At 43.4% G+C, this 16,100-nt stretch overlaps 1 protein-coding gene across 3 annotated transcripts in view; it reads right to left on the reverse strand.

Moving 5' to 3' along the window:
• nup85 (nucleoporin 85) overlaps window positions 1-16,100 on the reverse strand; it is a 72,458-nt gene that overhangs the window by 51,354 nt on the left and 5,004 nt on the right. For 2 of the 3 annotated variants that reach the window (XR_011883084.1, XM_072242690.1), the window contains exons 2-3: window positions 7,827-7,917; window positions 6,229-6,388 (exon numbers count right to left, since the gene is read on the reverse strand). Coding sequence is in view for 1 of the 3 variants with exons in the window: in XM_072242690.1 (XP_072098791.1) it covers window positions 6,229-6,388; window positions 7,827-7,917 (251 nt within the window). In the remaining 2 variants the exon portion in view is untranslated. Of the gene's footprint in view, window positions 1-6,228; window positions 6,389-7,826; window positions 7,918-16,100 lie in introns of those variants that run through there. The other variant, XM_072242691.1, reaches the window with a different exon arrangement.

The following is a 16,100-nucleotide window of genomic DNA, read 5'->3' on the forward strand; positions in this document are numbered from 1 at the left end:
GTAGTGTACATGGATTTCAGCAAGGCATTTGATAAGGTTCCCCATGCAAGGCTCCTTCAGAAAGTAAGGAGGCATGAGATCCAAGGAGACCTTGCTTTGTGGATCCAGAATTGGCTTGCTCACAGAAGGCAAAGGGTGGTTGTAGATGGTTTGTATTCTGCATGGAGGTTGGTGACCAGTAGAGTGCCTCAGGGATCTGTTTTGGGACCCCTCCTTTTCAAGATTTTTATAAATGACCTGGATGAAGAAATGGACTGATGGGTTAGTAAGTTTGCTGATGACACAAAAGTTGGGAATGTTGTGGATAGTCTGAAGGGTTGTCAGAGGTTACAGCGGGACATCGATAGGATGCAGAACTGGGCTGAGAAGTGGCAGATGGAGTTCAACCCAGATTAAGTGTGAAGTGGTAGTTCACTTCAGAAGGTCAAATTTGAAGACAAAATATAATATTAATGGCAAGACTCTTGGCAGTGTGGGGGATCAACAAGATCTTGGGGTCCGTGTCCATAGGACACTCAAAGCTGCTGCGCAGGTTAACGGTTCTGCTAAGAAGGCATATGGTGTGTTGGCCTTCATCAACCGTGGGATTGAGTTCAAGAGCCATGAGGTAAAGTTACAGTGATATAAGCCCCTAGTTAGACCCCACTTGGAGTACTGTGTTCAGTTCTGATCACCTCACTACAGGAAGGATGTGGATACTATAGAGAGATTGCAGAGGAGGTTTACAAGGATGTTGCCTGGACTGGAGAGTATGCCTTATAAGAATAAGTTGAGTGAATTTGGCCTTTTCTCCTTGAAGCAATAGAGGATGAATGGTAACTTGGTAGAAGTGTATAAGATAGACATTGATTGTGTGGATAGTCAGAGGCTTTTTCCCAGGGCTAAAATGGCTAACACGAGGGGGCATAGTTTTAAGGTGCTTGGAAGTATGTAACAGAGGGGACATCAGGTATAAGTTTTTCCACAGAGAGCGGTAGGTGCATGAAATGCATTGCCAGTGAAGGTAGACACAATAGGGTCTTTTAAGAGACTCTTAGGTAGGTCCATGGAGCTTTGAAAAATAGAAGATTATGCAGTTGGAAATTCTAGGTAGTTTAGATTAGATTATGAGGACACGCAGTCCTCTTTCATTGTCATTTAGTAATGCATGCATTAAGAAATGATACAATATTCCTCCGGTGTGATATCACAGAAACACAGGACAGACCAAGACCGAAAAACTAACAAAAACACATAATTATAACATATAGTTACAACAGTGCAACAAACAATACCATAACTTGATGAAGAACAGGCCATGGCACAGTAAAAAGGTTCAAAGTCTCTCAAAAATCCCACACCTCACGCAGACGGGAGAAGGAAGAAAACTCTCCCTGAAAACTCTGAGTCATCCGAGAACTTCGAGCTCTGATCAGCCCTCCGACACCGAGTACTGAGCACCATCTCTATCCGAACGCTTCGACCTCAGCCTTGGTCGCCAGCAGCAGGCAAAGCCGGGGATTTTGGGGCCTACCCTCCGGAGATTCTCGATTGCACAGTAGCAGCGGCAGCGAACCAGCATTTCAGAAATTTCTCCAGATGTTCCTCTGTGCTTTCACGTCTGTCTCCATCAAATCAGAATTGTCCACGGCCCCTACTTAATAGATACGATATCATTTCACGGGAGAGCTGCGTGCGCTGCCATCTTCTCCTCCCGCCTACAGTAGGTTACATGGTCAGCACAAGATTGTGGGCCAAAGGGCCTGTAATGTGCTGTAGAGATCAATGTTTTATGTTCTAAGTAACAAACAGGACAGACAAAGGAGAATCGGTGGATGTTGTTTATTTGGATTTTCAGAAGGCCTTTGACAAGGCGCTGGATGAGGCTGCTTACAAGTTAACAATCCATGGTATTACAGAAAAGATACTAGCATAGGTAGAGCACTGGCTAATTGGAAGGAAGCAAAGAGTAGGAATAAAGGGAGCCTGTTCTGACTGGCTGCCGGTGACTAATGGCGTTCCACAGGGGTCTGTGCTGAGACCACTTCTTTTTACATTATATGCCAATGATTTGGACAATGGAATTCTTGGCCTTGTGGCCAAGTTTTCAGATGATATGAAGATAGGTGGAGGGGCAGGTAGTCATGAGGAAGCAGAGAGGCTACAGGACTTAGACCGATTAGGAAAATAGGCAAAGAAGTGGCAGATAGAATAGTGTTGGGAAGTGTATTGTCATGCACTTTGGTAGCAGAAATAAAAGAAAAGACTATATTCTAAATTGAGAGAAAATCCAAAAATCTGAGGTGCAAAGGGACTTGGGAGCCCTCATGTAGGATTCTCTAAAGGTTAGTGTGCAGGTTGAGTCAGTGGTGAGGAAGGCAAAGGTTAGCAATCATTTCGCGAGGACTAAAATACAAAAGCAAGGATATAATATTGAGGCTTTATAAGGAACTGGTGAGGCCTCACTTGGAGTACTATGAGCAGTCTTGGGCATCTAAGAAAGGATGTGCTGGCACTGGAGAGGGTTCAAAGGAGGTTCATGAAAATGTTTCTGAGATTGAAAAGTTTATCATATGAGGTGCATTTGATCTCTCTAGGCCTGTATTCACTGGAATTCAGAAGAATGAGGAGTAATCTCAGCATAGCCTATCAAACACTGAAAGGCCTCAATAGAGTGAATGTGCAGAGGACGTTTCCTATGATGGGAAAATCTCAGACCAGCGGCTCAGAATAGAGAGAAGTCCATTTAAAACAGATATGAGGAGGAATACCTTTAGCCACAGATGGTGAATCTGCAGAATTTGTGACTGTGGGAGCAAGTCCATAAACCATAAAACATAGGAGCAGATTTAGGCCATTTGGCCCATCGAGTCTGCTCCACCATTCAATCATGGCTGATCCTTTCTTCCCCCTCCTCAGCCCCACTCCCTGGCCTTCTTACCGTAACCTTTGATGCCATGGCCAATAAAGAACCTATCAATCTCTGCCTTAAATACACCCAATGACCTGGCCTCCACAACTGCCTGTTGTAACAAATTCACAAATTCACCACCCTCTGGTTACAGAAATTTCTCCATATCTCTGTTTTAAAAGGATGCCCCTCTATCCTGAGGCTGTGCCCTCTTTTCCTGAACTCCCACACCGTGGGAAACATCCTTTCCACATCTACTCTCTCTAGGCCTTTCAGCATTCGAAAGGTTTCAATGAGTCCCCCCTCATACTTCTAAATTCCAGCGAGTGCAGATCCAGAGTTATCAAACACTCCTCATATAATAACCCTTTCATTCCCAAAATCATCCTTGTGAACCTCCTCTGAACCCCCTCCAATGCCAGCACATCTGTTCTTAGATGAGAAGCCCAAGGCTGTTCACAATACTCAAGGTGATGCCTCACCAGTGCATTACAAAGCCTCAGCATCACATCCCTCCTCTTTCATTCTAGACCTCTTGAAGTGAATGCTAACATTGCATTTGCCTTCCACACCACTGACTCAACCCACAAGTTAATCTTTGGGGTGTTCTACACAAGGACTTGCAAGTCCCTTTGCACCCCAGATTTTTGGATTTTCTTCTGGTTTAGAAAATAGTCTGCACATTTATTTCTACTAGCAAAGTGTATGACAATGCATTTTCCAACATTGTATTTCATTTGCCACTCTCCTAATCTAAGTCCTTCTGCTGCCTTCGTGTTTCCTCAACACTACCTGCCCCTCCACCAATCTTCATATCATCAGCAAACTTGGCAACAAAGCCTACTATTCCATCAAGTCACTGATGTACAGCATGAAAAGAAGCGGTCCCACCACCGATCCTTGCAAACACCACTGGTCACTGGCAAACAACCAGAAAAGGATCCTTTTATTCCCACTCGCTGCCTCCTATCAATCAGCCAATGCTCTAACTATGTTAGCAACTTTCCTGTAATACCATAGCCTCTTAGCTTGGTAAGCAGCCTCGTGTGTGGCACCTTATCAAAAGCCTTCTGAAAGTCCAAATATACAACATTCACTGCATCCCCTTTATCTATCCTACTTGATATCTCCTCAAAGAATTACAACAGGTTCCTCAGGCAGGATTTTCCCTGAAGGAAAACATGCTGACTTTGTACTATCTTGTCCTGTGTCACCAAGTACTCCATCACCTACCTCAACTGTAACAATTGACTCCAACATCTTCCCAACCACCGAGTCAGACTAATTTGTCTATAATTTCCTTTCTGCTGTCTTCCTCCTTTCTCAAAGAATGGAGTGATATTTGCAATTTTCCAGTCCTCTGGCACCATGCCAGACTCCAATGATTCTTGAAAGATCATTAATAAAGACTCCATAATGTCTACTCCTGTTTCAGAACCCTAGGATGCAGTTCATCTGTTTCAGGTGACTACATACCTTTAGACCTTTAAGCTTTTTGAGCACCTTCTCCCTTGCAGCAAAACTGCACTTACTTCTCTTCCCTCTCATACTTCAACATCTGGCACACTGCTACTGTCCTGCACAGGAAAACTGATGCAAAATACTAATTTAGTTCATCTCCCATCTCCTTGTCCCCCTTTATTATTTCTCTGGCCTCATTTTCTAGTGGTCCTATATCCACTCTCGTCTCTCTTATTTTTTTTTTACATACTTGTAAATGATTTTACTATCCACTTTGATATTGTTTACTAGCTGGGTTTCATATTTCATCTTTTCCTTCCTAATGATTCTTTTAGTTGCTCTCTGAAGGTTTTCAAAAGCTTACCTGCTATTTTTTGCTTTATTGTATGCCCTTACTTTTGGTTTTACATTAACTTTGTTAGCCACGGTTGAATTTTGAGCATTTCTTCATTTTTGGAATATATCTATCCTGCACCTTCCTCATTTTTAACCAGAAACTCATGCCACTGCTTTTCCGCTGTTGTCTCTGACAGCATCTCCTTCTGATTTACTTCAGGCAAATCATCTCTCATACCACTGTAATTTCTTTTAGTCCACTGAAATATTGCTATGTCAGACTTCACTTTCTCCCTATTAAATTTCAATCACTGGCTCTTAAGGGTTCTTTTATCTTAAGCTTCCTAATCACCTCTGGTTCATTACATAACACCCAACCCAGGAGAGCTGATCCCCTAGTAGGTTCAATGACAAACTGCTCTAAAAAGCCATCTCGTAGGCATTTAACAAACTCACTCTCTTGGGATCCATTATAAACCTGATTTTTCCAATCAACCTGCATGTTGAAATCTCCCATGACTATCATAACATTCCTTTTTGACGCGCCTTTTCTATTTCCCGTTGTAATCTGTAGTCCATATCCCAGCTACTGTTTGGAGGCCTGTCTATAACTGCCACCAGAGTCCTTTTACCCTTGCAGTTTCTTAACTCAACCCAAAAGCATTCAACATCTTCCAATCTTATGCAACAATTTTGCACTTATTTGATGCCATTTTTTACTAGCAGAACCACGAAACTCCCTCTGCCTATAGTCATTGAGAATATTTAAGGCAGAGGTTGATTGATTCTTGATTTGTCAGGCATGAAGGGATACGGGGAGAAGACAGAAGATTGGGGCTGACAGGGAATTGGATCACCAATGATGAAATGGCAAAGCAGATTCGATGGGCCAACTGGCCTAATTATACTCCTATATCTTATGTAGTTCCTAACTTAAAGTAGTGAAATATTTCATTTTCATTTTCAGCCATTTTGGCATCTCCAAGCCTAAATGTTTGAAACCAGTGAGTGAAACAGTTCTGAATTGTCTTACTGTTTATTTCTTGCCAACTATCAGTGACAAAAGTCAGTAGTTTTTATACCCAGACACATTCAACCGACGCTATCTAAAAACTGTTTGCCTAAGCATGGTGTAGTGTCTAATGGCCACACAAGTGCACACACTGATGTTGGTAAGAAACTGTACAGCAACTGTCTCCCATCCCAATTAAGCAGCATATTGCCCAAAATAAACAAAGTAAATCCCAGCTGTTTTCTCAATTAGTTTTGGTTCTTGAAGAGTTGTCCTATATGTACTGGCCCAATTAACTGGAATCCACTGTATTACCGTCTATCATAACTCATTATTGTTGGCTTTAAACAATGTCTTCAGAATTTTCATAAAATGCTGCTTAAGCACCAAACTGACTTGCTATATTCTTTATTTCCACAACTTGAAGGCAGAGCTAATAAAAATTTGCTGCCATAGAAGTACACCCTGAAAAAAAGGTTCATCTTCAATTTCAAGAGGGCAAGGAGCCTGAAAATTAAAGTCTACTCACTGTGCTTTGCTGATTTTGCAATCCTGCTCGGCTTTCTGAAGAGTCATGAAAATGCCATGCGACTCATTGAAAAGTTTGCTCAGAATTGGTGAGTAAATATCCTTGTCTCTCCGAACAACTTGAATGTGAGCCATCTGTGAAGAAGTGCCAGGGGACCTGTCTGTGGTTGGGCCAGAAAGAATGGTGTCCACAAATCACTTACTCAGATCCAGCAATACTTTCATTTACAACACATCAGCTAGAACAATGACATGCTGGGCCTCATGAGGGGTTGCTGAAGAAACAGTGGATCTGCCACAGAAGAGTAATAGTGTCCTAAAGCAGAGAACTCTTCAGCCCACCATCAAGTTACATCAATCTTACACTCATCTCACTTTTATTCTCCCCTTATTCCCAACCACTCACCTACACACTAAGGGTAATTAACAGCGTGACAAAATAACCTATCAACCAACACCTTTGAGATACGAGAGCAACCAGAACACCCAAAGGAAACCTATATGATCACAGGACATGCAAACTTCACACAGACAGCACTGAACCTGGGTTACCAGAGCTATAAGACAATTACTCTTCTCACAGCAACACTGTGCCACCCTACCATAAAACTGATATTTTAGATTATGAGAACACTCAGTCCTCTTTTATTGTCATTTAGAAATGCATACATGCATTAAGAAATGATACAATGTTCCTCCAGAGTGATATCACAGAAAACAGGACAAACCAAAGACTAACACTGCCAGAACCACATAATTATAATATATAGTTACAGCAGTGCAAAGCAATACCATAAGTTGATAAAGAACAGACCATGGGCATGGTAAAAAAAAGTCTCAAGTCCCGATTGACTCCCGAGTCCCTGATAGCAGGCGGCAAAAGGGAGAAACTCCAGGCACCAACAACTGTCGATGCATCGGAAGCAGCCAACACCGAGTCCGTCCATCCGAAAAATTCGAGCCTCCGGCCAGCCCCTCCGATACAGCCTCCTGAGCGCCATCCTCCGCCGAGCGCCTTCGACCTCACCCCAGCCGCCGAAACAAGCAAAGCTGAGGATTCGGGGCCTTCTGCTCCGGAGATTCCGGTTACCACACTGTAGCAGCGGCAGTGAAGCAGGCATTTCAGAAGTTTCTCCAGATGTTCCTCCGTACTCTCACATCTGTCTCCATCAAATCAGAATTGTGCACGGTCCCCTACTTGACAGATTACAGATATCATTCACCGGAGAGGCCACGCATGCTGCATCACGCCGCCATCTTCTCCTCCTCCAAACATCAATCCTTCTGCTTTTGTCATCAATAGAAACAAATGCAATTATTCACATCAGTCAAATTCACAGCTCAGAAGGACATTCTACCTGTATTGTATTTTTTGTGGGAGCAATACAAAAGGGAAATCTTGCTTTATCAATCCCAAGTCTACTGTGCTACATCACCCAGTAGTTAGAACCTCCATACTAATCCCACAGGTCCACTCTTCTCAAGAATTTCCAGTTTCAAGTGGTTGGGGAACAAAGAACAATATAAAAATATACAGTAGATCAATAATTTGGAATTATAAAAATTCTAATACAAACAATGATCAATATGTCACATTACCTGTCCGTTTATATTGTGTTGGATAGATCAAAATTTGCGTAGGGCCCCACTCAAACCCGATGGGTCGTCCAGGACTCACTCCCGGAATGTCCTGATGTCAGAGAGAAATAAATAAAGTGTGAATTTATCACCTTAGCTAAGGGAATACCAGAGTCACAGAGGGATACAGCACAGATTCAAGATCCTCAGCCCAGCAAAACTGCACCAAACACACACCACCACACAGATAACAATCTTATCTTTCTCCACATTCATATCATCTCATTTTATGCACAAGGAGCAATTTAGGCTACATCCACACTACGCCGGATAATTTTGAAAACACCGGTTTCGAGTAAAAACAACAGGCGTCCACACTAAGCGTTTTTCAAAATGACTCTGTCCACATTAGACGGATATTTGGGTGAATCTCCTTCTACTGGGCATGTGCAGGACACACAGAAAACAAGCAAAAAGGAAACGGTATACTTGGTGCGCGTTTGTCCAGTTACAGAGTAGAAAAACTTAAAAGGAATTGCTCTTGGCTCTCGCGCAGGAGGACTTAAAACTAAAAAAAAATGTTGGAGCGTATGGAGGCAACGGACAGGGAGTTCACGGACAGTATGACCCCGCTGACAACGAACACTGAAAAACTGACTAACTCTGTTGCATTAATAAAGCACCTTGTTAAATGTATAAAACATGACTGCGTCAGTGTTATCTTGTATTTCCATCAGGCTGTTACACATCTATTGTCAGCGAAGTACTTGCATAAATAGGCAAACCACCTTGGCTCTTGCTTCTTGTTTCTTGGTTTTTGATCCTCCAAAATATTCCACATGAAATTTAAACTGGAGGTGGCAGAGGGTGTTTTCTGTCCTTACCTTCATACAAGCAAGGACAGAAAACAGGGCAAAGTGAGTATACTTATTTATTCAGTAAGCTATGGGTCAAAGTATTTGGTGAGTACATTTCTAACTCTTCTGGCTTCAGTCTCGTTGCCATCTGTTCTGAAATTGTTAGGTTCTGCAAAACGCAGAATCAAATATCGCTGCGATGATTGTACGCTCTAAACAATGAAGTAGTAATAATAGTAAGGATAAGAATAATAAGAAGAAAACAATGAAATGCGGTGCTGTCACCATCTGTTCTGGCACGTCATGACAGCGGTTTTAAAAAGCTCCGGTTACCCCCTACACACTGCAACGGATATTAGGCGTTTTCAGATTTATTCACTCTGAAGACCGTTTCTGAAAATCTCCATTTTCGGGGGCTAAAAACGCCGGTTCAGTGAGGACGGAGGGTCAAAACGAAGAGAAAAAGCTTTGTTTTCAAAATTATCCTGTGTAGTGTGGATGTAGCCAATCTAATTACTGACCCACACATCTTTTGAAGGTAGCAGGAAACAGAAGCACTAAGATTAAACAAACACAATCAGAGGGAGACATAGGAACAAAATTAGGCTACTCAGCCCATCGAGTCTGCTCCACCATTCCATCATGGCCGATTTATTTTCTTTTGCAACCACATTCTCCTGCCATCTCCCTGTAACTTTACTAACAAAGAAGCTATCAACCTCCACAATAAATATACCAAATGACTTGGCCTCCACAGCTGACTATGGCAATTAATTCTGTAGATTTACCACCTCCTCATCTGTTCTAAAGGGATGCCTTTCTATTCTGAGGCCATTTCTTCTGGTCCTAGACTGTCCCTCTATTGGACACATCCTCATATCACTCTAGGCCTTTCAGTGGGTTTGCAATGAGATCCCCCTCCCACCCATTCTTCTAAACTGCAGTGATCATAAGCCCAGAGTCAAACAAACATTCCTCAATTTAGGCCAGTTAGAAGAGTGGGCTGAAAGATGGCAGATGGAGTTTAATGCTGAAAAATGTGAGGTGCTACATTTTGGTACGACTAATCAAAATAGGACATACATGGCAACTGGTAGGGCACTGAAGAATGCCGTAGAACAGAGGGATCTAGGAATAATGGCGCATAGTTCCCTGAAGGTGGAATCTCATGTGGATAGGGTGGTGCAGAAAGCTTTTGGTATGCTGGCCTTTATTAATCAGAGCATTGAGTATAGGAGTTGAGATGTAATGTTGAAATTGAAATTAATGTTGAAAGGCATTGGAAAGGCCAAATTTGGAGTATTGTGTACAGTTCCGGTCACCGAATTATAGGAAAGATGTCAATAAAATTGAAAGAGTGCAGAAGAGGTTTACTAAAATGTTGCCTGGGTTTCATCTCCTAAGTTACAGAGAAAGATTGAACAAGTTAGGTCTTTACTCTTTGGAGCGTAGAAGGTTGAGAGGGGACTTGATAGAGGTGTTTAAAACTATGAGGGGGATTGATAGAGTTGATGTGGATAGGCTTTTTCCATTGAGAATGGGAGAGATTCAAACACGAGGACATGAGTTGAGAGTTAAAGGGCAAAAGTTTAGGGGTAACACGAGGGGGAACTTCTTTACTCAGAGAGTGGTAGCTGTGTAGAATGAGCTTCCAGCAGAAGTGGTTGAGGCAGGTTCGATGTTGTCGTTTAAAGTTAAATTGGATAGCTATATGGACAGGAAAGGAATGGAGGGTTATGGGCTGAGTGCAGATAGGTGGGACCAGGTGAGAGTAAGTGTTCGGCACGGACTAGAAGGGCCGAGATGGCCTGTTTCCGTGCTGTACTTGTTATATGGTTAAATGTTAACCCTTTCATTCCCAGGATCATTCTTGTAAACCTCTCCTGAACCCTTTCCAATGCCAGCACATCCTTTCTTAGATATGTGGGCTAAAACTGCTCACAATACTCCAAATGTGGTCTGACAAATGCCTTATGAAATGTCAGCATTACATCCTTCATCTCCATCTCTAAGCCTACTTCTTTGACGATGATCTCCTCATCTCCCCGCAACCCCCCCCCCAATGACCCTTTCTTCGTCTTTAGTTCTCCTTGGTAACCCTGTTCTGGGATCTTTTTCATCTCTGTCAACTAGACATCAACTGTCTTCACTTCAGGACTGCTCTCTCTTATTTGAGCCTCAGTCCTCCGAACACACTGCTCTCAACCCTCTCCGCACCAATTCCAACCTTGCAGTTAGACCCACAGACAACAGAGGTGCGGCTGTAGTCTGCCAGACTGACCTCTACTTTGCTGAAGCCAGACAACATCTCCTCTTACATACACCTTGAAAAAGACCCCACTACATAGCATCAGACCACTGTCTCCTGCACCACTATCAACCTCAATGATTCTGAAGATCTTCTATCCACTGCTACCAACTTCATAGTTCCCTTATCCCACGCTGCTTGTTTGTACCCCTACCCACGATCTACAAACCTGACTGTCCAGGCAGACCTGTTGTTTCTGCCTGCGTCTGCTCTGCTGATCAAGTGCCCCTGATCATCTCATTTTCATATAGACATCCAGTCCATACACACCTCTATTCCTCCCATCAGGAAGGCCCTAAAGCTGTCCGCTTCTTTCTGGACAGCAGATCTAAGCAGTTCACCTCCTCCATCTGGCAGAACTGGTTCTCACAATATAATTTCTCTTTGGCTCCTCCTAGTTTCATCAAACCAAAATTATAGCCACGGGCATCCACATGGGTCCCAGATATACTTGCCTTTTCATCAGCTATAAGGAACAATTCATGTTCTAAGCCTGTACTAGTAGTGCTCCCCAACTATCTCAGCACTACATCAACAACTGCATTGGTGCTGCTTCCTACTCCCATGCTGAGCTATTAATTCCATCAACTTTACCTCCAACCTGCCCTCAAATTTACTTGGTACATCTCTGACACATCTCTCCCCCACTTCTTATCGCTCTGGAGACAGACTGTCTACTGATAACTTTTACAAGCCTGCTGATTCTCAGAGCTATCTTGATGATACCTTTTCTCACCCTGCCGCTTGTAAAATTGCTACTCCCTTTTCTCAGTTCCTCTGTCTCTACCACATTTGTTCTCAAGTTAAAGCTTTCCATTCCAGAAAATCTGAGATGTCCACCTTCAAAGAATGGGGTTTCCCTTCCTCTACCATCGATGCTGCCTTCACCTGTATCTCTTCCATTTCCTTCATATCCGCCTTAACCCCATCCTCACAGCAGGGATAGAGCATAGACCCCATAAACCTCCGTATCCAACTCAACAGTCTCCATAACTTTCACCATCTTCAAAAGTATACCTGCTACTAAACACAACTTACCTTCCCCCCCACCCCCACCCCAATCTCCACTTTCTACAGGGATTGCCTTCTACCTGACTTCCTTGTCTACTCATCCCTCCCCACTGATCTCACTCCTGGTACTTACCCTGCAAGTGGGACAAGTGCTACACCTGCCCATACACCTCCTCCCTCACCATCACTTAGGACACTAAGTGAGGTAATTTTTCACTTGCAAATCTGTCATGGTCATCTACTGTATCCAGTGCTCCCAGTGTGGCCTCCTTTACATCATTGAGATGTAATGCAGATTCAGGGACCACTTTGGTGAGCACCTTCACTCGGCCCTTCACAAAAGGTGGGATTTTCCAGTGGCCATGCATTTTAATTCAACTTCCCATTCCCATTCCAACATGCCAGTCCACAGCCTTCTCTAGTCACAACAAGGCCATTGTCCGGTTGGAGGAGCAACACCTCATTCTGTCTGGGTTGGTCCAATATGATGGTGTGAACATTGAATTCTCTAACTTCTGGTCATTTCCACCCATCCTCCCACCTCTCATTTTCTATTCCCATTCTAGCTCCCCTCTTACCTCTTCTCTTCACCTGCCCATCATCTCCCTCTGGTGCCCCTCCTCCTTCCCTTTCTTCCATGGTCCACTCTATTTTTGTATCAGGTTCCTCTTCTCCAGCCCTTTTACCTCTTCCACCCAGCTTGACACTTCATTCCCACTCCTCCACCCACATACCCTCTCACCGAGCTTCACCTATCACTTGCCAGCTTGTATAACTTCCCATCCTCCCACCTTCTTATTCTGGCTTCTTCCCCCTTCCTTTCCAGTCCTGACGAAGGTCCTCAGCCCAAAACATCCACTGCACATTCCTCACCATAGATGCTACCTGACCTGCTTAGTTCCTCCTGCATTTTGTGTGTGTGTCCTCGATTTCTACCATCTGCAGAATCTCTTGTGCTTAAGCATTATTGTGCTCTTATTTTCTAATCCTCTCAAAATAAATGCTCATACTGTATTTATTTACCTTCCTTAATACCAACTCAACTTGCAAGAGAACGTTTTTTGCACCTTCCACATCTTAAATAGTTCCCCATTTTTAACATAGTCTACACATTTATTGTTCTACCAAAGCATGACCATACACTTCCCTACACAGTATTCCACCTGCCACTTCTTAGTCCATTCTCCCAATCTGTCCAAGTCCTTCTGCAGACTCTCTGCTTTCTCAACGCTACCTGCCCCACCACCTATCTTTGTAACATCCACAAACCTGGCTACAAAGCCATCAATTCTGTCATCCAGATCATTAACTTACAACAGAGCAATACTAGCCAACAGCTACTAAACTAATATTCTGTTTATGCTAATATCGTTCCTGCAATAAGACCACAGGAGCAGAATTAAGCCATTTGGCCCATCAGGTCTGCTCTGCCATTCCATCTTGGCTGATTTATTATCCCCTTTCAAACCCATCTTCCTGCCTTCTGGTCATAACCTTTGAAGTCCTTAAAGAACCTATCAACCTCTGGTTTAAATATCCATAATGACCTGACCTCCAGAGCAGTCCATGGCAATGAATTCCACAGATTGTCCATGCTCCAGCTGAAGAAATTCCCCTTCATCTCTGTTCTAAATCACTGACCCTTAACGTGAAAGGCAATGGTCCCAACACTGGCACCCATGGTACCCATTAGTCATTAGCATGATAAAGTACGTAAAGGGTTAACATGGTCAGCTAAACAATAGCCGCCTGTTTTTCTGCAAGAAACCGCTGATGATCAACAGATGTGCTAAGCTTGCTAGTCAATGCTGAGCAATATTTCTTGTAGTTAGACAGCTAGTGCTTCAAGGTCCTTGTCTCTTTGTGCAGGCATGCACATAGATAAGATCAGCTCCAACCTGTCCTGTGTGGGTTTATGTGAGCAACTATATCTATCCTGCAAGAGGAACTGCCAGTTAGTTGGTGGACCGAGCAGGAACAGTCACAGACTGTTCCTATTTGAGCGACTAACTGAAGTGCCCCGGAGGCTTTGAATAAAGGGTTTATACTTATACAGTCTCTGAGTGAGTTTATCTGGATTCGACTTCCACAGGCAACCAACCAGAAAACACCCCTTTTATTCCCACTCTTTGCCTCTTGCAAGTCAACAACTTTTCTATCCATGCTAGTATCTTTCCTGAAGTACCATGTGCTCTTATATTGTTTAACAAACTCACATGCAGCACCTTATCAAAGGCCTTCTGAAAATCAAGTAAACATCCACTGACTCTCCTTTGTCTATCCTGCCTGTTATTTCCTCAAAGGATTCCAACAGATTAATAAGTTCCCCTTAAAGAAACCATGCTATTTTATCATGTACCTCCAAGAACACTGAAACCTCATCCTTAATAATGAACTTCAACATCTTGCTAAATACTGAAGTCAGGTTAACTGTCCTATAATTATCTGTCTTTTGCCTCCTTTCCTTCTTAAAGAGTGGAATGACACTTGCCACGTTCCAGTACTCTGGAACCATTCCAGGTTCTAGTCATGCTTGAAAGATCATTAGTAATGCTTCCACAATCTCTTCAGCTGCCCCTTTCAGAACCCTGGGGTGCACTCCATCTGGCTCAGGTGGCTCATCTACCTTCAGAGCTTTCAGCTTTCCAAGCACCTTCTTGTTAGTAATAACAATACACTAACTTCTACCTGCTAACAGGCTCTGAAAACTTGTGCCAACCAACTGGCGGGAGGATTCAAGGACATTTCCAACCTCTCACTGCTACAGCCAGAAGTTCCCGCCTGCTTCAAAAAGGCAACAAGTATACCAATGCCTCAGAAGAATAATGTGAGCTCCTTAATGACTATCACCCAGTCCCACCCATATCGACAGTGATGAAATGCTTTGAGAGGTTGGTCATGACTAGACTGAACTCCTGCCTCAGCAAGGACTTGGACCCACTGCAATTTGCCAATTGCCATAATAGGTCAATGACAGATGCAATCTCAATGGCTCTTCACATGGCTTTAGACCACCTGGACAACACAAACACCTATGTCAGGATGCTGTTCATCGACTACAGCTCAGCATTTAATACCACCGCTCCCACAATCCTGACTGAGAATTTGCAGAACCTGGCCCTCTGAATTGGATTGACTTCCTAACCAGAAGACCACAATCTGTGCGGATTGGTGATAACATCTCCTCCTCACTGACAATCAACACTGGTGCACCTCAGGGGTGCGTGCTGAGCCCACCACTCTACTCTCTCTATACGCGTGACTGTGTGACTAGGCATAGCTCAAATACCATCTATAAATTTGTTGATGGTACAACCATTACTGGTAGAATCTCAGGTGGTGATGGGAGGGTGTATAGGAGTGAGATATGCCAACTAGTGGAATGGTGCCGCAACAACAACCTCAATGTCATTAAGACGAAAGAGCTGATTGTGGACTTCAGGAAGGGTAAAACGAAGGAACACATACCAATCCTCAAAGAGGGATCAGAAGTGGAGAGAGTGAACAGCTTCAAGTTCCTGGGTGTCAAGTTCTCTGAGGACCTAACCTGGTCCCAACATATCAATGTAGCTACTCCACCCTTTGGTTGAAGAAATTTCTCCACATTTCTATTTTGAAAGGGCGTCCCTCTATCCTGAGGCTGTACCCTCTTATCCTCGACTCTCCCACCATGGGAAACATCCTTTCCACATCTACTCTGTTTAGGCCTTTCAACATTCGAAAGGTTTCAGTGAGATCCCCCCTCATCCTTCTGAATTCCAGTAAGTACAAACCCAGAGCCATCAAATGTTCCTCGTACGATAAACCTTTCTTTCCTGGAATCATCCTTGTGAACCTCCTCTGGACGCTCTCCAATGCCAGCACATCTTATCTAAGATGAAGGGCCGAAAACGGTTCACAATACTCAAGGTGAGGCCTTACCAATGCCTTATAAAGCCTCAGCATCACATCCCTGCTCTTGTATTCTAGACTTCTTGAAATGAATGCTAACATGGCATTTGCCTTCCTCATCACCGACTCGACCTACAAGTTAACCTTCAGGGTGTTCTACACAAGAACTCCTAAGTCCCTCTGCATCTCAGATTTCTGCATTTTCTCCCCATTTAGAAAATAGTCTGC

The sequence above is a fragment of the Mobula birostris genome, chromosome 24 (assembly GCF_030028105.1).
Source record: "Mobula birostris isolate sMobBir1 chromosome 24, sMobBir1.hap1, whole genome shotgun sequence".
NCBI lineage: Eukaryota > Metazoa > Chordata > Chondrichthyes > Myliobatiformes > Myliobatidae > Mobula > Mobula birostris.